Consider the following 23831-nt stretch of genomic DNA (forward strand, 5'->3'; position numbering starts at 1 on the left):
CTATATATTATTAAAGTATATGCTTAAAGAGACAATGACTTTTGAAAGAAATAGTGGGCTTGACCCTAAAATTGGACAGATGGTGGAGATTCAGCAAATAGGATTTAATTTTAAAATAAGTGTTGCCTTAGAAATAAACAATGGTAAGTTAAGATATATTGGAAAAACATGAATAATGTGGAAATATGCTTAATATGACTGTACATGTACAGCCTATATCAGATTGCATGCTGTCTTAGGGAGGAGGAGAAGGAAAGGAGGGGGAAAATTTTAGAACATTTAGAATGTTGAAAACTAAAACTAAGTAAGTTAAAAAAAGATATACTGGAAAAAATTTCAAATAAAATGTTGACCTTACGACAAATGAACCTTTAAAATTCCTTAAAAAGAAAAAGTATACAAAACCAGGAACACAAAGCAACATCTGGATAGAACTGAGCTCTGGCTTTGCAATTAATATTAATTTTTATAACAAGAGAAACATCTTTTTCCAAGAAACCTAAGATATCTAAACCACCACACTACTTTGATAAGTCAAACATGATAAATACATCACATAAAAATCTAATATAAACTGTTTCAAAAGAAAAAAGAAGAAAAAAAATGATACTTAAGGCACAGGGGGGACATACCAACTTAGTGTTGCTAAAATCTTGCTCTACGTTAGTTGCGATGTTCTGTAGTACCAGTAGTTTTTCGTCTATTTCCAGGAGTTTAGTGGTAAGGTGCTTTATATCAATCTTTTTTTCTGGTGGTACTGTGTAAGGTGAGGCACTGAAATCTTGGCACCGTTTCCAGGTTAAAAAACTCTTCGACACCACTTGATTCTGCAGCAGATTCTTGGACTTGAGGCTGTACTTTTGCAGAACTTTAATATTTAAAAAAGTAAGATTTAGAATCAGACTTAATAAAATTATGAACACTGACATTCCTAGAATAATAAATACAAACACAGAATTACATTTCTATCTTTTCACTCAAAGACCTAACTGTTTTTGTTGTATGAATAGAACACTACATTGTGACTACTATGTTTTCCAAAACATAAGGTAATTTGAATTTAGGTTAAATAAGAGTCCATTAACTATAGTGGAAATTACCATTTTATTTCAGGGTTTCTTCATGAAATGATTACGTTTCAATCTCTAGCTTTGCCTTTCAAAAGCATTAAAAAATCACAAATAAGCAGAGAAATGAAAATTAAAACAATTTTGAGACTCCAAAATATATCCAACAGGCAAAGCTGATAAAGGACATAAGATGAACTAGGAGCATGGATGTGGGTAAACAGGCATGCTAATTCACTGCCGGTAGAGTTGTAAATTGGTCTGACCATTTTGGACAGCAGTATGTTCCTTTTAAGTTTGTTTACTTAGGCTTTTGTCAAATAGACCCATTTATGTAAAACATTCATAATAATACTGTTTGTAATAGCAAAAAAAAACCCCAACAACCTGGAAATAAACCTTTGCTAAATTGGCTAAATTGTGGTTTAAGAAGACAACAAAATAAACTGGCCAAAACAAAGAAAAAAATATGGCAGGAGTTAGATGAAATGAAGCAGAGCAATCAAAGCAGAACCAAAAGGACATACAGACTACAACTTGGCAAAGGAAAACAACATAAAATAGGACCGAAAATTATTGTAAATATACGTTTATCTTGTTGAAGTTAATGCACAGTCTTTGTTTCTTTTCTAGGTAAATCAAAGAAGGCTGCAGTCATTTCCAATCACTTCTTTAGGTTGGGGGGTGGGGGGTTGGGTTCCCCTCCCTCTGCCTCTATATGATTTAGGAAAAACAGAAGAAAAGCTTCAATGTAAAAACAAAGAAACCAGATCTGAAGAAAGAGAGCAAAATCCTAACCTGCAGCAGGAAGTTGAAGAGGTAGAAGAATGTCACGGAGAAGGACAATACTAGGAACTGCAGCTAAGAAACAAAAATGAAACTCTTCCCAAAGAAAAGAGCTCAGTGTTCTGAAAGGGAAGTTGAATTCTGTCTTTGGAGAATGATGATGTAAGTCCACAGGTGCTTTCAAGTGAGGTATCCAGTAGAGGTGAGAGGAAGAATGCATGAACTTAGGATAGCTGGGTGGGACGGAGAATAGGGTGCTGGGCTTGGAGTCAGGAAGGTCTGGCTGAGTTCAAATCCAGCCTCAGGCACTGTATGGCTGGAGCAAATCACTTTAACCTCTGTTTGTCTCAGTTTCCCCACCTGTAAATATGGGCATATAAAAGCAACTACCTCCTCCCAGGGTTGTTGTGTGGATCCAATGAGACAATAATTGTAAAGCACTTAGCACAGTACCCAGTATATAGTAAGCACTATACAAATGTCAGCTAGTATCATTATGACAATGACGATGATTAGTGGTAAGAGTTGACTCTGCTGAGGAGCAGTGAGGTAGGTATTCATTGACCTGAGAGCAACAACAGGAAGGTGATCTGCTTTGTTCTGGAAACACATCCTGAGATTTGACCAAACACTTTCCAAGTCTTCTCAAACTGGACAACTACACTACTCATTTTTGGTAATGTAGATAAAAATCACAAGAAGAACCTAGAAAACACTTCTAATATTAAAAAAAAATCCAGCAAGAAACTAAAGATTTTAGGATCACAGGTACTATTCTCAGCTCTTTTTGACCAATGTAAGCAAGAGCTTCAGAGCCAAAAGGTAGGGAAGGGAACAGTGAAAAACGATGATTATTTGAGAATGGCGTTTGGATTTCTTTTGGATCATAGCTTAAAACAGAAGAAATGACAAGCTCCTGACTATAGATGCAGCATATCATGGGCTAGTGAAAATGTATTTGCCAAGAATCTAGCAAATCTAATCAAAGAAGCTTTACCCTAAAAAACAAAGGATGAGAAAAACTGTCTACATATGTCCACCAAGAGAAATACACAAGAAAGAGAGAATTTGAGAGGTACAAGGAACATCGATGTCCACCTAGTCCAACCTTTCATGAAAGAATTCTCTATAATATATCAAACAAGGATACCACGTTACCATGCAGTAATTACAAGGTAGGAAGGAGAAGAATAGTAAAGATAATGAGTTCACAGGAGACAAAATCTAAGAAAGCTACTAGTAAATAAAACCCATGGCCTCTGGTATCCATACAAAAAAATTCACTAAACTTTTAAGCTGCTCAGAGAGGAGGCTGATCATCCATATCGCAATATTTGCTCTAGCAAAATTCTGAAGTGGGCAGTGTACTTACTGACTAATGATGAAGAAATTCTATGAGAAATTATAGGTAGTGACTTCTCCCAGAACTACAAAAGGTCACCCATAAGTATGTAGGCAATAAAAAAGGAAAGACCAGCAAAGCCAGTGCTACCTCAGCGTAGGCTTCTGGCCTAGCAAATGATTGTCTGGTAATATAGGTAACCTGCACCCCTGGCAAGAAACCACTAGCACCCATGGTACAAGAACCTCTGAGCTCAGACTGGGATAGACTAGGTGCCAGGGCAATGAGCTCCCAAATACGCTGCCCTGAGATGCTAGAGAGGGTCCTAAAGACCCGGCATGCTGAACTTTGAAGATACAGAGGGGCTGACCCTGGCAGGTAGAAGTCAGCATTAGGAAACTAAGGGACCCAATAGGACACAAGGCAGGTCCACCACTACACCCAAAAACACCGAAAGGTGTATATTCTGGTCCTGGTACAAAGTTCCAATTCGGGAACTAAAGCTAAAGATTGGAGGAAATTAAAGGAGACAACTGAGCAGTATCAAAAACTACTGCAAATCTGGAGTGAGGAACTCCCTAACAACCACAACAGAGCCTCAAAAGTGATTTTCCAAAAGGACTACATGAATACCTACAAGAAATGAAAAATGAAATAAAAACTCTATAGAGGAAAGAATTTTAAGAATAAATAGCTTAGAATAAAAAGTAGTAGATCTTACCCAAGAAATGGACTCCCTAAAAACTAGACCAAACACAAATCAATGGCTCCTTGAGTCAACAAGAAATATTAGAATAAAATCAGAGGATTGAAACAAATAAAATATAACATATCTTATATCAAAAATAGATGACTTAGAAACAGGTCAAGAAGAAATACAGTAAGAATCATTGGACTCTCTGAAAAACATGATAAAAAAAAGAAAAAAAAAAGAAAAGAAAAGCCTGAACACTATATTTCGAGGAATCAAAATGAAGTGTCCAGAACTATTAGAACCAGATACAGTAAAGATAGAAAGAATCCACTGATCTCCTGAAAAAAAAAAGAGAAAACTCCCAAGAATGTGATAGCCAGAAGCTCCCAAATTAAAGAAAACTACTGCAAGTACTCAGAAAGAAGCAATTCAAATATCAAGGAACTACAATCAAGATCCCATAAGATGTGGCAATATGTACTTTAAACAAGTGGTGATCTTGGAATGTTATACAGCCAATTCTCACTTAACATAAGTGGACTGTTCTGCAGGCCTCCCTCTCCCCTTGAAAGGCTCCATGTGGCCCTGCCCCCTCCATGGCTCTGCAGCCCTACAGCCAGAGTACTTCAGTGTTTGGGACCCCCACAGCTGGAATGCCCTCAGTGCCTGGAGTGGAGGACCCCTGGTGAGAGGCTGCATCAGTGCTGTTGTTGCCAAACCTACTAGGAGCCACAGCCAAGGCCAGTTTAGGGTACTGCCTCTAGCTGACTGGGGAGTCAAATTTATAATAATGCAAATTTACATAAAGTGAGGACTATCTATATTCCAAAATCGAAAGATATAGGTATAAACAACAAAGAATAATTTACTCTCTAAAAGCTGAGTATAATCCTACATGGGAAAAAACATACCTCTCATAGAATAAAGGTCTTTTAAATAATTCTGATGAAAAGACAAGAACTGAGTAACAGCTTTAAAAAAGAAATACAAGAATCAAGGGAAATGTAGAAAGGTAAACTGGATGAGAAATTAGCTACTAACTTCTCTCAAAAACAAAAAAAAAAACAAACAAAAAAATCTAGGTTGAGTAACAAGCCTTCGAGAATAAATCCAAACACTGCACATAGAGTTTACCAGCCCTTCCATTCTGCAAAATCTTTTAAAGATTACTGACAGTGGCTTAGCAATAATATCTGCCAGTTCTGAGTACTCTATGAGGTCGTTTATCTGAGTCTAATGACTTCAGCTCCTGAAAGACAAGTATCTTACTGTCTCCTTACTTATCTTGAGCATCAATTCCAGATAGATATTTTTGCCCTTTTTCCCAATACAAAAATCTCCTGAGCAGAGCATTCTGAAGTAAAATAAGAGTTGAACCTTTCTACCTTCTTTCTGTTGTCCACTGTCATTATTACATCCATCCTCAGCAGTCCTACACTTTCTTTGACGTGCCTTTTTACTCAAATCTGTTCAAGTGAATACTCTAAAATAACATTAAAAACTCCAATCCAAATCTTTGTTGTCCTTGGCTTCCCTTGCCAGACTGCTCCTACTGAACTTTAGCACTCCTAAATTTATCCTAAGGCCCTTCCATGCTTTTTACATTCATCCTTCCTTACCAATATTGCTTCTATCTTCTGTACCTGCCTTTTTTGAGTCTAAATTGGATGGGAAGTTCCCTGTGTATCTACATTGGTCACTTCAGACAACTCCCCTTTTTCTTCCTTATCAGAACTGTTCCTTTTTGGTTTTCAGAATTTCATTCTTGAGATTTCCCATCCCTCTTGGACTGACTTGTATAGAATTTTACCTCTTGGTAATGATTTATATAAACTCACCTACCTACTATCAGATTATACAGTTTACTAACATCAGTACATTAAGTACTGGTACTATGTCAGTGAATTTTCTTTAATTACAATCATTTCCCCCACCACACCTTGCTTAGTCAAAATTTCTTCTTGATTTTATCTCCTTTTAAAGAATAAACATGAAATGATCTCCCTTTTCATTTTGAACAGTAGTTATGAATTTAACTTGGCTCCTCATTTCTGTACCTCTGTCCTCTGGCTCTTCTATTACAAAATCTGTAGATACTTAATGGGGAAAAATTGTTCACCTCTGGGAGTATAAGAATAGGAAAAGATCTGGAAATTCTGTGTCAAGTAATGAAGAAAATAAGATGGCATTTACACATTAAAATAAAAAAATCCTAAGGTACAAAGGTAAAAATGACTTGTAAGAAAGAAATTCAGATGAAGGATCTTTGAAGACAGCTGAAAATAGGGAAACCAAAGCAATATTAATTATTTTTTCTTCAAATGTTTCACTGCTTTAAAAAAGCAGAAGGATGGCTATTACCTTTATTCATGAACTGGTCAGGAGGAATTGCATTAGCAACAGAAGCTGCCATGTAGTGGAGGTCTGCAGAAGATGGAATTTCCATGTTATCACCTTCCTGTTTGTTACCAATATTATCTGTAGTCTCTTCTCTAACGGGCAATTCCTGAAGAAGATCAGTAGCTTCAATGTCAATGACATTTATATAATTGTGTCCAACCTGAGGTAAAGCAAGCCAAAAAATTAAAGAATTAAATATACAGTTTTCTATGTAGGACCAAATATGTTATAAAGGTAATTAGATCCAACAAACATGTATTTGTTGAAAAGCTTTGACATGTAAGACATTATACTAGTCTTGAGAGCTATAAAAACAAATAAGATTACTACGAAGTAAGAATTGACAAAACGGATAGTTTCGGAAAAAATCTGGGAAGATTTATACAAAATGAGGCACAGTAAAGTGCACAGACCTAGGAGAACAACTGATACAATAACAACACTGTAAAAATGAATAATTCGAAAGGCTTAAGAATGCATCAATGAAATGACCAACTATAATTCCAGAGGACCAATGATGAAGCATGCTACCTGCCTCATGAAAGAGAACTGATGAATTTAAGACGTAGAATAGGAAACACATTTTTAGACCTTGGAAACACAGAAAATATGTTTGCTTGATTATGCATATAAGAGTTTACCTCCCTTTTTTTCCCCAATGGGGGTGAGAGAAATTAGAAGGAGGAAAAAAATGCATGGTATTTTTTAAAGTTTTTAATTTAAAAAAGTCTCTTCAACAAAAAAGCCTTCAACAAGCTTATATTCCTCTAGAGGATACAACATGTAAACAGCTAGTTAAAGAGGCTGTATGTCTAAATATAGGTATCATCACTGCAGAGATATGAACTGAAGCCGATATGAATCTGGTATGTATCCAGAATTACTAAGCTTTGCTGAAGTCGTAGATAACAAATGGTCCCAGTTTGCAACCTAATTGGAGAGTATGACCTAGATTCTACTTTTTTTAACTTAATGAGAAACCTAGATAATTAGGGTTAGATTCTCTAAATGTATTTCACCAAACCCTTAAGATGACAAAAATTTTAGCACTCAGCAATAGGATGTATTATGATGTATTATATAATATGTCAACATATTACAAGCATTTAAGTAAATACAACACATTAGATGTAGGATCAGATGTCAAAGGTGCTTCTGATGTCTCAGAGGGAAATCTGAGATTTAAATAAACATCTGGAGCCAACATTGAGGAACACTCAATATTCTTGTACTAGAGGTGAGTGAAATCAAGAAATTAAGAATTAGTCCAAAAGAAGTAAAAATTTCAGGAGCAGACCTGAAACATGAACTTTCTGAAGGCAGTAGTGGCAAGCAACTCAGAATACATATTTGATAAATGTAAAAAAGTACTGATTGAAACACAAGTAAAATTCTATTCCAAAGCAATTTTTGTGGAATAATATAATCTCTACTAACATCTTTTTAAATTAGACTGAATAAAAAACATTCCTCTTCACAATTTAAAAACTCCAAGGAACAAAAAGAGTGTCATTAATGTAAAGTAGAACTTCAAAAATGTTAACAAAAAGCATCTTTTGAAAATGTATCTACTTTTTATCCACAAATAAAATGGTTACAAAATGTCTGCCTCTTGAGACAGTCTCCACATACCAGTATGTACAACATATGCTTGCCAGACATCTGCTGTGTATTTTAACTCACTGTTCCAACTTTATTTGCTAAGAGTCTAGTTTTTAGTAAGGCATCAATGTCATTTTTAACATTTTCCACTTGAATCTTCTGAACGTGGTAACATCTTAAAAAGTTATATTAATATGATAAATAACAATCAGCTAAAAATTAAAAGAAAAAGAAAAAACTCACTGATACCGTATGTCTGCATGGCACCAATTTAGCTATTTTTTAATTAATGAACTGCTGTTTCGTTATTAGTTGACAGACTTTCTAAGGTAACATACAATTATCAAAAGAAAAAAAAACTATACGTTCATGTGGCAGAAATGATTTGTTGAGTTTGATCATATTAAAAAATGATTTTTTAAATTAGCTTCCCAGATTGGCTAACAAGACAAAACAGGAAAATGATAAATGTCGGAGAAGATGTGGGAAAATTGGAACACTAATGCATTGTTGGTGGAATTGTGAACTGATCCAACCATTCCGGAGAGCAATTTGGAACTATGCCCAAAGGGCTATAAAACTGTGCATACCCTTTCACCCAGTAATACCACTTCCAGGTCTGCATCCCAAAAAGATCATAAAAATGGGGAAAGGACCCACATGTACAAAAATATTTATAGCAGCTACTTTTGTGTTAGTAAGGAATAAGAAATTGAGGGGATGCCCATCAATTGCAGAATAGCTGAACAAGTTGTGGTATATGAATGTAACGGAACACTACTGTGCTGTAAGAAACGATGAACAGGCAGACTTCAGAAAAACCTGGAGAGACGTATATGAACTAATGCCAAGTGATGTGAGCAGAACCAGGAGAACATTGGACACAGTAACAGCCACATTGAGCAATGACTAACTTTGATAGACTTAGCCCTTCTCAGCAAGTCAAGGATCTAAGACAACTCAAAAAGACTCATGATAGAAAATGCTATCTACATCCAGAGAAAGAACTGTGGGGTCTGAATGCAGATGGCAGTATACTATTTGCTCTTTTTGTTTTGTTTTGTTTCTCCTTTCTCGTAGTTCCTCCCATTGGTTCTAATTCTTCTTTATAACATGACTACTGTGAAAATATGTTTAATATGTAGAGCCTATATTAGTTTGCATGCCATCTCGGGGCGGGGGGCGGGGGAGGGAGAGAGGGGGAGAAAATTGAGAACTCAAAATCTTATGGAAGTGAATGTTGAAAACTAAAATAAATTAATTTTAAAAAATAAATAAATTAGCTTCCTTATTTTGGAATGAATTATGTACTTAATGAAGATAAAATTACTCCAAATCAGTTACTTAAATGCATTTTAACACGGAATTGCTTACTACTTAGTAAGAGCATGTGTTATTGAGCTACTAACCCTACTAAAATTATTTTGGAATATATTCCTGTGTATAAAATGCATCCTCTCAATATAATTCCTTGAGGGCAAGGAATGTTTCACTTTTTTTGTATTCCCAGCAACTAACACAGAGCCTTTTCAAAGTCATGAAAGGTTTGTTGAACAGAAATAAATTTTTTAAAAGCATAAATTGCAATTTTTAAATATGAGAACTTCAGATACATCACTTACATACTGGACCAGTTTACAGGAACAAAAAAAAATTTTCCTAGAAATTAATCTGGGTATTTAATGGACTTCTGAAAGTTTCATCACCCGTAAACTACATCATCAAGAGTTGACAAACTGGGAGTTGTACTTGGAGTCAAGAAGACCTGGATTCAAACCCAACCATACTTACTAACTGTGTGACTCTACGTAAGTCACTTAACCAATGTCTGCCTCAGCTTCCCCATGTGTAAAATGGGGATAATGATAGCACCCTATCTCCCAGGGTGGTTCTGAGGATAAAGTGAGATATTTATAAATCTTAAATTGCAAATCTTAAAGTGTTACATAAATGCTGTTATTATTATTATACAATCATTCATAGATACTTCCCATAGTATGCCTGTTCAGACCTACCTACCTCCAACTTGACTTTACTATCTGTGGCCTCTCAATGCCTACCTAACAAATTTTTTATGTTAATAAAAGAAGCTGGGGCAAAGAATCCAAAATAAAAACATAATCTATGTTTGACTTGGAATACACTATATAATGCATGAAAATACAGAGGTATACCTTTCTCTATTATATTTTACCTAAGTTTATTTTAAATTGTTTTTACAGTAATGTACCAGCCAGCTGGCTCGGGGAGAAAGGAGAGGAAGCTAATCTGGAAACAAAAACAGTCCACAGATAATCTACACCAGAATAATTAATCTCTTTTAAAACCACTTTAACTAAAAAGCCTAAACAAATACCTTATACTCATCACTAACAGAGATGCTAAAAGAAGAAGTATTTTAGTAGCATAAACATAGTAGCAATCAAATTCATTTACAGGGCCCTTTCAGATTGACAAAGGCCTTTCCTCACAGCACCTTATGAAACAGGTAGTGGGGTAGCTAGGTGGCACCAGTAAGTACAGCACCAGCCCTGGAGACAGGAGGACCTGAGCTCAAATGTGGCCTCAGACACTTGACACACTTACTGGCTGTGTGACCTTGGGCAAGTCACTTAACCCCAACTGCCCTGACTTCCACCCTCCAAAAAAAACAAAAACAAAACAAAACAAAAAAAGAAACAGCTAGTACAAGTATTATCATTTCCTTCTCAGAGATCAGAAAACTAAGTTTTTAGGGAGGTAAAGTGACTTTCCTAAAGTCAAAGAGCTTGTGAAGTTTAGGAGCTGGAATTCACACCCGGGCATTCCAACTCAAAATCCAGGCATCTTTCAGCTACCCTGGTCAACCACAAAACAACCAAGTAAAGGGCCAGGGTGGTGTTTTACCTGGGTCTGTGTTTGTGCTTGCATCTTGATTTTCTACCACCTTCTTTTTTACAGAAGCCATATAATGCAATCCAGCCGAAGTAGTGATGTCCTCTTCCAGTGATTCTTAAATACAAGAAAAAACCCAAGTGAACTACAATCAATCAACCAACTTAATCAGTGCCTACTATGTACACAGCACAATGAGAAGTCTTGGGGGAAAATAGGGGCCTTGCACCCAGGTTGGTGGTAATCAAGTTTGGAAACAAAAACAGGAAACAATTAGTAAACAAAACAAGAAAGTACAAAATAGATAACTAAGTATTTGTTTCAACAATCCAGCTAGCAGCTGCTGTGGGGGTGAAAAACCAACACAAGCCCAACAACAAGAACGCTGCCAGCATAGGTTCTTTTGATCTGCTTTACTAAGGAAAGCAATGTTAAGGGGTTAACCATTTTACTTTAATCCAGCATACAGACGTCATTCACTTAGTTCAGGGGGAAAAGTCAGCACCCTGAACTTCAGAGCAAATACAAATGCAAAGATACATTAGAAACAGACTAAGTCACAATTCATAGTTACCAAAAAGCATCAACATCTGAGTTCACGAGCCAGGGAGCTCGACAACAGCTGGCCCAGAGTCACGCGCTACTCCTCCTGTGGCTCAGAGCTCCAAGAAAGAGAAAGCCAACCCCTGGTTTTATATCTTTTTCAGGGTCAAGGGTGAATCACACATGCGACTCACCCACGTGACCTAAAATCATCACAAAGAGGTGACTTAAACCCACGTGGTCTAAAAGCCTCTGATATTCCAAACATGCTACTCAAACCCATGTAAACTAGGCCCTCCCCTGAGGCAAGGAGGTCACCAAGGACTCCCAATCTAATCAAGGAAACAAAGGCCAAACTCTTCAAGGGCACTTGGTTGAACTGAGTGCTAAGAGCCTATTTTGATTGCCAACACAGTATTACATTGTTTAGCAGCTCAAGAGGAGACAAGACTGATGAGGGCAGGGCTTGTCAAAAAAGACTTCATGGACAAAGTGGTAAAATGAAATGTGAGCTGGACCAGAAAGGATGAGAAAGTTTGGACAGGAAACAGAGAGAATATTTCAGATAAATGAACAACCAAAAGCCAGAGAGGTAAGAACTGGTATGGTCTGTCTGAACCTTCATGTAGTCAGGGCTAGATTCAGAGGCCACAGAAAGATAGGCCAAAGGACTGAAGGTTTCTAGTTTAGATAACAACGAAAATCTTAGTAGTAAGTTTGGAGAGAATTTTGAACGACATGAGGACTTAAAATGTAAATGTTCAGTAAGGAACTGCAGGCAAACGCTGGAGCTGTGACAAATGGAATGAGAGACACACTAGATTTAGGAGTCACCGGAAACATACTGAAGTCACTGAGGATAGATGAGCTCTTCAAACAATATCACATTTAGAGGAGAGAAGATCAAGCATCTTTATCTTCTTAAGACTTAGGATATGCCTATAGTTAGGCAGCAACTAAACCAATTTTCTGAGTGCAGATCGCATGTTCTCTTTTCTGAACCAACTTCTATATTGTGACCTATACAGAACCTCTATAAATTCACTTATCTGAATATCTTATTAGTGTGTGTGAGATCCTACCACTTACCCATGTCATTTCCTTCAATCCTCAAATACCAAAGCCTGATGATAGTTCTCCAGGGGAGATTTTCATTGGATATAAGCGTATTTATATATGTGGAAATTTATCTTCTTATTACAGATGATAATATGAAAAATCTGATTGATCTACCTCTTGTGGTTATGTAAGCTTATCCCTCAAAAAGCTTATCTGATCTTTAAATTAGATATAACTTATTTACAAATCACAAAGATACGTACCCAAAGGAATTACAAAACAATCAGTAGGCTGAGGAATAGGTTGTTCTTGTTGATCCTAAATAAATCCCAAAATGAATGTTTGGTTAGTGTAAAATGTGGCTTATTATTTTTGGTATTTAACATTATTTAGGTATCATATTGTGTAAAGTTATTATCTAGTTCCATGAAGTACGTTACCCAGGCAGGAAAATGTAGTATTTTCAATTCACTGTAAGTCAGTGGTTGGTACATATAATTTAGGATTAGAGATATTTTCAAGTGGCATATTTTTATTATGTCCATATTAAACATAGACCCTGTTTAATCTGAACATTAAAACCTTGAGGCTATTCTGTGGTAAATCCCTTCTGTCTAGCTTGAAATACTTAAAAAAAACTATTTCTAGGCAATTTCCATTTTATAATATGAGCCTTACTATACTAATGTTCTGGAGAGTTTGTCAATTTATAATCTTTCTAAATATATAAGATTAGTCCAAATAATAAAAAGGCATAGAGCTCCATGTACATGTTAGTTAAAGTTTGACGGTGGCTTTCTTCTACCTCTTGTTTCACAAATACTTCTAAACCATCTGGATTAATAATGGAATCCTCTGATCGGAATGTCACACATTTTTTCTCTTGTTTCTCTGAACTCTTTTCTTGAAGGTCTTTCTTAGCCCGTCTTCTTTCTCTGTTATAAAAAAATTGTAAAATTTAAATTAATTAAAAGAAACAAGATATTGGCAAATGAACACTCTTAAGGACATCTGAGGAAAAATGTAAGTAGTAACAGAATATTATGTTTATGTAATCCTTTACAGTTTACAAAATATTTTTTCTCTTTTATAAACATGCCGAACAACAGAAAATGTGAACATTTCCATTTAAAAGAAAAAGTGTATATTGAATTTAACAGTAGTGCCAACACTAGCCAACTGAACTGCCCTCTCCTGTACATTTTTACATTTTACACAGGAAAGAGGTTAGGGCTAGACAAGCAGACTGCAAATCATCTGGACAAAAATGATAATGGAATCCTTGGGCACTGATGAGACCACCAAATGAAGTAGGATGGAGGGAAGAAGAGGACCCAAGACAACCCTGGGGGAGGACTGACACCCCCAGCTACCATTAGTGAGCCAGATGAAGATCCAGCACAGACTACTTGAGAACAGGTGGTGTCCCAATTTCTCTTCTGAGCTCTAGTCTTGCAGCAGCTACATACTAAGCGTTTTGAACTGGATGTCCTTAAACTGAATACACATCAATTAATTATCTTTTTCCAAAATCTATGTCCCTCTTCCAAACTTCCCTATTTCTGTTATGGGCTTCAATATCCTTCTAGTCACCCATGCACACAATTTCTTGGTGTAATCTTAACTTTTCACTCTCCATCTATTTAATCAATTGCCAAGTCTTTCCATTTCAACCTCCACTAACATCCCTTGAATTCTTCCTTTACTGTCCACTGACATAGCCACCATCTCTAATCCAGGACCTCAGCACTCTCCACTATCGCAAGTGCATTCCAAATAGTTTTCCTGCATCAAGTCTCTCTCCATTCCAACTCATCCTTCCTTTAGCTGCCAAAGTGATTTTCCCAAAATGAAGTCACCAGTTGAGAAAGTGTAGAAAGGAAAAAAAAAGCCAAGATCAGAGCCTTGAGGTGAACTCAAAGATGAAGGGAGCCAGTCCATGTGATGCTCCTACTCTGCCTCAGCCGCTGTCTCACTCTAGAATTTTCCTTGGATCCCTGGTGCTTCCTCACCCAGGAACATCCAACCACCTCTGCAGCATTCCCACCAAGAAACACCACTCCACCATGCCAAACCCCTTTTCTGATTGGTGAGTTCCTGCCTTGGGCCTCTCTTTTGAGAAAGGTCTGTGGTATTAATCTGATCAAAGATCTTCCCTACCCATTCAATAGGGATCAGGTGGGCCTAAGCAGGAAGGTCTGATTATATCTTTGTTTGTAAGTAGGCCTCAAGCTCCTTCTTACTGGGTGCTAAGCCAATGTGGGGGCATGAAGCCCTCAGGGTCCTAAGGTGAGTTGCCAAAACCAGAGCCAATGGCATGTGCTCTGAGTTCTACTCAATCAGATGACAGCTAGGACTGTATAAAAAGAGAGCCCAAAACTGGGAGCAGCAGAACTGAGAACTGGGAGCAGTGGAGTAGAAAGTGGCAGGATTCAGAAACAGAGAGCCAGCATCGAGAGAGTGCTGAGTAGACAGTTAGGATTCGTGAATGATCTTTTTATAGGAAGGCCCTAGCACAGAGGGGAAGCTACAATACGGCTTGGTTCTTTGCTATAATATTTTGGTATAATTTCCTTATTACTACAGTGAGGTGGGCTTACCGGTTTTGAAATATTATTGCTACAATATCAAATTGGGGACATTGGTCCTTGAATCTGATCCTCTGGAGTCTAAATAAATGTTGTACTTCCTCTGCCTTCTACCTAGAGAACTCCTTATACTTCATGATTCCGAACCACTCAGGCATGTCCATGGCCCTCTTCAAGGTCATGAATTTTGCCTTACTGCTATAAGGTCCCAGGCCAATGAACTTTTATTCCTCTCCTGGTTCTGTTTAATTCTGGACTTCAATGTCATGCCCCTGCATGGGCATCTTCCTCACATCCCAAACTCCTCTTTTTAGATCCCTTTTGTGTATTGTCTTCCCCCATTAGAATTCAAGTTTCTTAAAGACAAGGACTGGCTTTCTTTTTGCATTTTTTTGTAGCCCCAGCACTTAGTACAGTGCCTGTTTGATGCCTATATGTTTGCCTCTCTCAATAATTCCAGTAGCTCCCTATTACCTGAGGGGATGCCCACAAACTGGGAATGAGTGCAGTATATGACTGTGAGGGAATACTACTGTGATATAAGAAATGACAAATAGGACAGTTTCAGAAAAAATCTGTGAAGTCTTATATAAACTGATGCAAAGTGAAGTGTGCATAACCAGAACATTGTACACAGTAATAGCAATAATGAGGATCAACTATGAAAGACTTAGCTACTCCGATCAAGACAATGATCCAAGATGATTCCAAAGGACTCATGATGAAAAATGCTATCCACCTCCAGGGACAGAACTGATGAACTCTGAATACAGATTGAAGCAGGCTTTTTTTATTTTTCTTGGTTTTTGAGTGTTTTCTTTTGCAACATGGGGAAATATAGTTTATATGACTTCCTATGTATACATGTATAATTCCTATCATACTGCTTGCCTTCTCAAGGGGTGAGGGAGGGTAGAGAGGGAGGGAAAGAATATGAAATTCAAAAATTCAAAAAAATGGATATTAAAAAATTTAAATGTAATTGGGAAATACTTAAGGAAATAAATAAAAAAATTTTTAAAGAACACAGAATTTGCCTTAATTAATTCTACCCACTGAAGGAGAAATAAAGAGATGAAACAAATGTACTTTTATTTTTCATGAGCGAAATGCATGATCCTTTAAGCTTATGGAATACATTGAAATAAGTCTGAATTAAATTAATGAGATCCATTTTGGAAGACAACTTTAAAAACAGGAAGAGGCTATGGGGCAAAGCATTAGATGGAGAGGTGGGAAAAGTGATTTTATTCCTAGCTTTACCAATTAACTAGAGTTTAGGAATACTGCAGCAGTAATTCCTGCACTGAGAGGAAGGTTGGAATAAACAGTAACAACTCAAATGTAAACAGTGCTTTAAGGTTTACAAAGCACTTTTCTAACAACTAACTATGATGTATATTATTTTCTCACTTTATGGATGAGGAAACTGTGGCTATGAGAGGTTAAACGAGTTTCCTAGGGTCAAATAAATATTACAGGTTAGGGGCAGGGCCTGAACCCAGATATTTTGACTCCAAGACCAGTGCCTCTTACTATTATACAACATTGCCTCCCCAAATAGTATTTTATAAACATTCTTCTATTTGATCCTAACAACCACTTTATGATATCAGCAGCGTATTACTAGTCATACTTGATAAGTAAAGAAATTGAGGCTCAAAGAGGTAAATAACTTATGTGAGGACACAAAGCTATTAAGTGGCACAGCTAGAAATCAAACTTGGGAATCTAGTATTTTTTTCACTACATCATAATTAACTTTAAAATTTATTTCAGCTCTAAGATTCCACGTGTATAATTAAGATTGACAATGAATTTTCTAACTTATTTTTACAAAATCTTACTTTACCTTTTTTTATTTTCTTTTTTTGGATCTATTTTGGCCTTTAAAAGGTGGATATTCCCAGGTTTCCCATGTTCAAATAAATTAAGTGATTGTTTCTGCTGGCTTTGTTTAAATGCAATGAGATTTTCAAGTGGAATGAACTTTGGTTTTTGGCACTGTGAAAGAGAGGAGAAATTATGCAGTTAAAAGTAAAATAAAAAAAAACAAACAAACCCCAACCCCATTTAAAATACTGTAATCACAAAAAGAATGAGTTCTAATTAAATTAAAATTCACAAGCAAGAAGCTAACAAGATGATTTGGTATTTAAAGAGTAGATCTATATTTGAAGAGTGCTACAGCCACAGAGCACTAACTAGGATTTCTCATCCACTGGACTAAGCCAGTTAAGCAGGAGGGGAACAGGAAACAGTAGACAGTCCAGTCTGTTCAGCTGCAGTCATTATGTGAGAAGGAGCTGCCAGCTCCTCAGAGAATCCAGCCCAGGCCCCATGGCACTGCCAAAAGCCCCTGACCTTCCACTCCCTAACAGTGAGGGAAATGCACGTACCACTCCCTCTCCTGGCCACCTTTCAGAATAGCTGATGGAAGAACAAAATTTATGAATACAAGCAGAAACAAAAGTCCAAAATCCTGAAGCAATTCTATGGCACCATGTAACAGAAGCTCTACTTGGCTTCTTCTCTTACTATCTCCTCAAACTAAATTATCCCCAAACAGTGTTATACAGCGTAATCTCAGTGATAAAAGGATCACACCAGCATTATGAATCGCTTGCTTCATTGCTACTTAAATATTTTAGATAACTACAGCCAGGTACAAATGCCCACTACAACTGCTCCTACCTCCTTCTTGCTCTCGGATCTCAGCAAGGCAGCTTTCACTATCATTGGACTACATAAGACCTTTTAAATATCTAATCTATAGAGAACTGAAGAACTCTTGAGTGTGTAAACTGAAGCCTAATATTTTTTACTTTATCTTTCTTACTTTTGCAACATAACTAATATTGAAATATGTTTTGCATGATTTCACAGGTGTAACCAATATCATATTGCTTGCCCTCTCAATAGGTGACGGAGGGGTGAGTGAGAAGGAAAAAATTTGGAACTAAAAATTTTTTTTAAAAAGTCAAAAATAAATAAATAATTAGAATATCTAAGCCATAGGATTTAGTGCTAAGAAGGACTTTCAGAATCCTCTAGTCCAAACCTCTTATTTTACAGAGGGGGAAACTGAGGCTGGGAGGTATGCCCATAGAAACAGTAAAAGAGCCAAGATCTAAACCCAAAGCCTCTGCCTCCAAATCCAGTGCTCCTTCCACTATAATATGGCATCTCATATTACTGGTTTAAATGTATTAGTTAGTAATATCTTTTCCATAAGAAATCATGTTATCAAAATAGGAAGTTCAAAAATATTTTCATTGAAGGAATCATATATTTGTACTGCTTTGCTACTGAATTAAACTGTTAAAATCCATTACCTTGCGTTCTGGGGGTAAGCAAGTGTGAAGTAACTTTATGCTTGGGTACAAGATTTCTTTTGAGTCTCTTTCTTTTTCTTTAGGTCTACTAGGGATTGAGGGAGCAGAAACTGATGCTCTCAAAGCTGGTGAAAACCCAATAGTAGGATTAAGTTGCAGGTGTAATAAAGGAACACCAAGAAAATTCTGATTAGGTATTCCAGAGGGCTCTGGTCTCACATCAAATATTTTTTCTTGTTTTTTCACTGAAGAGTCATGTTGAGGTGTCAAGGTTTCTTGTTCAACATACTGATCTAAGTTGAGATGCTTAGGGGTATCTATAGTTCTTATTTCTGCCCATCTTTTCTGCTCAAGGGCTTTCTGTACAGTTTCCACATCATACTGGCTCAAATTCAAATGGGATGTTGGAGTGATGCTGTGTGCTGTTGAAAGAAGTTTATTTCCAGAATTGGATGAACCCCAGGCCTCTTTTGGTTCTGGAGGGGGTCTGACTGTTACTTGTGGAGCTCTTACTGGATGGACAGAGAAGGGTTTGAATTCATGCTTCATTTGAATCTTAAGCAAAGGAAAACCACTGGCAGGATTTAAGGTTTTTACAGCTGGAATAAGTATAGGGTTCTTGTGAATGGTGGGTGTGGTGGACAACAAATGGAAGTGATTGCTTGCAGCAAAAGTTGGAGAACCTGGAGTGGTGGACAAGCCTGGAGATTTTGGAGTTACTTTTCCATTATTAGACTGGCCATCTAAGTGACCTAAAGGAACAAAAAAGGATGGAATATTCTGAAAGAGAAAAAAAAGAGATAGTTTTTATTTGTAGAAAACATATCAGAATTCCTTAATTTAAATATGGTATGTATGGTGATTTATTTTTTTAGTGAAGGGAACATTAACTACTAGAGAACAGTAATTTAATCAAATAACCAAAAAAAACACCTTAGAAATCACAAAATCTTTTATGTTCTGCATTATATAAGGTAGCTGAATATTGAGAGAGGGAGATAGGGAGAGATAGAATGGGGTAAATTATCTCGCATAAAAGTGGCAAGAAAAAGCAGTTCTGTAGGAAGAGAAGAGAAGGCAGGTGAGGGGGGACTGAGTGAATCTTGCTCTCATCAGATTTGACCTGAGGAGGGAATACCACATGTACTCAATTGGGTATCTTACCCCACAGGAAAGAAGAAGGAAGAAGATAAAAAAAAAGGGGGGGATGATAGAAGGGTGGGCAGATGGGGGTGGAGGTAATCAAAAACAAACACTTTTGAAAGGGGACAGGGTCAAGGGAGAAAATTCAATAAAGGGGGATAGGTTAGGAAGGAGCAAAATGTAGTTAGTCTTTCACAACGTGAGTATTGTGGAAGGGTTATACATAATGATACACATGTGGCCTATGTTGAATTGCCTGACTTCTTAGGGAGGGTGGGTGGGAAGGGAAGAGGGGAGAGAATTTGGAACTCAAAGTTTTTAAAACAGATGTTCAAAAACAAAAAAAAAAGTTTTTGCATGCAACTAGAAAATAAGATACACAGGCAATGGGGCGTAGAAATTTATCTTGCCCTACAAGAAAGGAAGGGAAAAGGGGATGGGAGGGGAGTGGGGTGACAGAAGGGAGGGCTGACTGGAGAACAGGGCAACTAGAATATATGCCACCTTCGAGTGTGGGGGAGGGTAGAAATGGGGAGAAAATTTGTAATTCAAACTTTTGTGAAAATCAATGCTGAAAACTAAATATATTAAATAAATAAAAAAAATCATAAAAAAAAATATAAGGTACCTGATTATTTCCAACTTTGTTCTGATCAGGCTGGACAATTCCTTCATGATGAGGTCTGCTTTTTTCAAACTGTCTGGAATTTTCTCCAATAGATCCAAGTAGGAAATCTCTCTTAAGATTTGTACCTGTAGGCTCAACATCACCACTGCCTCTTGTGGGGCCTGAAATCTGGCTTCCTTCCAAATGCATATTTTGAGAATGCTGTGTAGGCTGTATATTGGGAAGGCTGGCAAACGATGATCCTACTATTTGCATTAGGCTCATAAAGTTGATCTGCTGCAACTAGGACACAGTAAAAAAAAAATATTGTTTAATTATTTAACAGTAAGAACAGCTTAGAACAGTCAATAGTCTGAGTCATATCCTTGTTTTTTTTTTTCAGTCAGCCAGGCAATAAATATTATATTAGGTGCTAGGTAAGGGATATGAAAGAAAAAAACATTACCCTCACAAAATTTACAGTATAGCTGGAAATATAAACATATCTAAGAAACGAAAAAGATTTAAGAATATCAATAAAATAATACCCTCTACTTAAGTCCTATTAAAGTCCTAAAGTCCTATTACTTAAGTCCCCATAAAGGCCAAAATCTTTACAGCAACACTTTTTATGATAGCAAAGAACTGGAATCAAAGTCAATGCCCATAGACTGTAGAATGCCTAGATAAATTGTGGTATACAAATGTAACCAATATTACTGTACTGTAAGAAATGAGAAATCTGATGAATACAAAGAAGCATGGGAAAATCCATATGAACTGATAGAAAATGAAACAATCAGAAACCACCTGCCAAAAAAAAATATCCTCAATGACTACAACAATGTAAATGAAAAGAACCACAAAAAAAATTAAAAGTGAATCATGCAGTCACTTAACCCCGACTTGCCCTGCCTTCCCCCCTCCAAAAAAAAAGTGAATCATGCTACCTGCAAGACAAAACCAGGAACTATATGAACAAAGTTACAAAAACACTTCAAAACACCAATAAAGTAAGATCTAAACAACTAGAGAAATATTAATTGCTTATGGGTAGGCTGAGCCCACATAAAAAATAACAATTCTAACTAAATTAATTTACTTAATCAGTGACATACCAATCAAATTAGAAAAAATTATAGAGGCCTAGAAAAAAATCATAACCAAAATAGTCATCGGAAGAATAAAAAATAAAGACTATCAAGGGAACCAATGGGGGAAACTGTGATGGAAGGTGGCTTAGAAGTACCTGGATCTCAAATTGTATTACAAAGTAATAATCATCAAACAAGTTGGTACTGGCTAAGAATAGAGTGGTAGATCAGTGGAACAGATTAGGCACACAATAGACAGTAGTAAATAACTGTAGTAGTCCAGTGTTTGACACTTACTCTTTATTATGGTAAACATCTGTTTAAAGAGTTTTGTAATTGTGTTCATAAAATTCCTGGGTTTGTTTGCAGGCAGACTCCCAAATATTTATAATGTAACTTTAAATGGTCTTTCTCTTTTCTATCTCTTGCTGTGGACTTTTTTAGTAATACATACGGAAATGCAGATGATTTATGTGGGTTTATTTATATCCTGCATCTTTGCTAAAGTTTATTTTACAAGTAGTTTTTTTACTTGAATCTCTAGGATTCTCTAAGTAAATATCAAGGGAATTAATAAAAACAAAAAAGCTGCAGAAAGGTGATGAGAAATACCAGATCTCTATATCATAAAGCAAGTAATCATCAAAACTATCTGATACTGCTAAGAATAGAGTGGTAGATCAGTGGAATAAATGACCGCAGCAATAATCTAGTGCTTGATAAACCCAAAGATTCCAGCTTTTGGGACAAGAACTCAGTATTTGAAAAAAACTGCCAGGAAAAGTGGAAAATAGTATGGCAGAAACTAGGTACAGACCAACATTTTACACTGTATTCCAAGATAAGGCCAAAATGAATACATGATTTAGACACAAAGGCGATACCACAAACAAATCAGGAGATCTATGGATTAGTTTTACTTGTCAGAAGACATAAAGAGCATTACAAAATATAAAAGATATAATTTTTATTTATATTAGTCAAAAAGTTTTTTGTACAAACAAAACCAATGCAACCAAAATTAGAAGGAAAACAGAAAGCTGGAAAACAATTTTTACAAGTGTTTCTTTTTTTTTTTAAAGTAAAATATGTATGCTTTAATTTGTATTCAGACACCATCAATTCTCTCCCTCTCTGGAGATGGGTAGTATTTTTCATCATAAGTTCCTCAGAGTTTTCTTGAATCGTATTGCTGAGGATAGGGTAAGTCATTCACAGATGATCATCTTAAGTATCGCTGTTACTTTGTATATGGTACATTTTATATGTATATATGTATATTCCCTTTAGCTAATACTGAGGTCTCATGAATTATACACATCATCTTTCCATGTAGGAATGTAAACAAAACAGTTCAACTTTACTAAGTCCCTTGTGATTTCTCTTTCTTGTTTACCTTTTCATGTTTCTCTTGATTCTTGTGTTTGAAAGTCACATTTTCTATTCGGCTCTGGTATTTTCACTGAGAAAACTTGAAAGTCCTCTTTTTTATTGAAAATCCATATTTTGCCTTGGAGCATGACACTCAGTTTCGCTGGGTAGGTGATTCTTGGTTTTAATCCTAGCTCCATTGACCTACAGAATATCATATTCCAAGCCCTTTGATCCCTTAATATAGTAGCTGCTAGATCTTGTGTTATTCTGATTGTGTTTCCACAATACTCAAATTGTTTCTTTCTGGCTGCTTGCAATATTTGCTCCTTGATCTGGGAGCTCTGGAATTTGGCGACAATATTCCTAGGAGTTTGCTTTTTGGGATCATTTTCAGGAGGCAATTGGTGGATTCTTTCAATTTCTATTTTACCCTCTGGCTCTAGAATATCAGGGCAGTTCTCTTTAATAGTTTCTTGAAAGATGATATCTAAGCTCTTTTTTTGATCATGGCTTTCAGGTAGTCCAATAATTTTTAAATGATCTCTCCTGGATCTATTTTCCAGGTCAGTGGTTTTTCCAATGAGATAGTTCATATTGTCTTCCATTTTTTCATTCCTTTGGTTCTGTTTTATGATATCTTGATTTCTCACAAAGTCACTAGCTTCCACTTGCTCCAATCTAATTATTTTCTTCAGTGGTCTTTTGGACCTCCTTTTCCATTTGGCTAATTCTGCCTTTCAAGGCATTCTTCTCATTGGCTTTTTGGAGCTCTTTTGCCATTTCAGTTAGTCTATTTTTTAAGGTGTTATTTTCTTCAGTATTTTTTTGGGGTCTCCTTTAGCAAATCATTGACTTGTTTTTCATGGTTTTCTCACATCACTCTCATTTCTCTTCCCGATTTTTCCTCTACTTCTCTAACTTGCTTTTCCAAATCCTTTTTGAGCTCTTCCATGGCCTGAGACCAGTTCATGTTTTTCTTGGAGGCTTTTGTTGTAGGCTCTTTGACTTTGTTAACTTCTTCCGTCTGTATGTTTTGGTCTTCTTTGTCACCAAAAAAAGATTCCAAAGTCTGAGTCTGAATCTGAGTCCATTTTTGGTGCCTGTTCATGTTCCCAGCCTTGACCCTTGAGCTTTTTGTTGGGGTATGACTGCTTGTAGAGTAGAGAGTACTTTGTCCCAAGCTTGAGGGGCTGCACTGGTGTTTTCAGAGCTATTTCTACACAGCAAGCTCTGCCACACCAGCACTTCTCCAAGAACCACCAACCTGGACTACAGTTCAGATCTAAGCAGGCTCTGCACTCCTGCTGGGATCTGCCACTTAAT

At 36.6% G+C, this 23831-nt stretch overlaps 1 protein-coding gene across 1 annotated transcript in view; it reads right to left on the reverse strand.

Annotated features, from left to right (window-relative positions):
* Positions 1-23831, reverse strand: part of CPLANE1 (ciliogenesis and planar polarity effector 1) — a 125061-nt gene that overhangs the window by 24596 nt on the left and 76634 nt on the right. The window contains 13 exon segments of the mRNA XM_036746498.1: positions 633-806; positions 808-868; positions 4801-4831; positions 6251-6449; positions 7410-7520; positions 7973-8066; positions 10248-10272; positions 10778-10882; positions 12631-12685; positions 13173-13302; positions 16808-16959; positions 18291-19070; positions 20062-20343. Of these exon segments, the coding sequence (XP_036602393.1) occupies positions 633-806; positions 808-868; positions 4801-4831; positions 6251-6449; positions 7410-7520; positions 7973-8066; positions 10248-10272; positions 10778-10882; positions 12631-12685; positions 13173-13302; positions 16808-16959; positions 18291-19070; positions 20062-20343 (2199 nt within the window).

Source organism: Trichosurus vulpecula, chromosome 1 (genome assembly GCF_011100635.1).
Source record: "Trichosurus vulpecula isolate mTriVul1 chromosome 1, mTriVul1.pri, whole genome shotgun sequence".
Taxonomy (NCBI): domain Eukaryota; kingdom Metazoa; phylum Chordata; class Mammalia; order Diprotodontia; family Phalangeridae; genus Trichosurus; species Trichosurus vulpecula.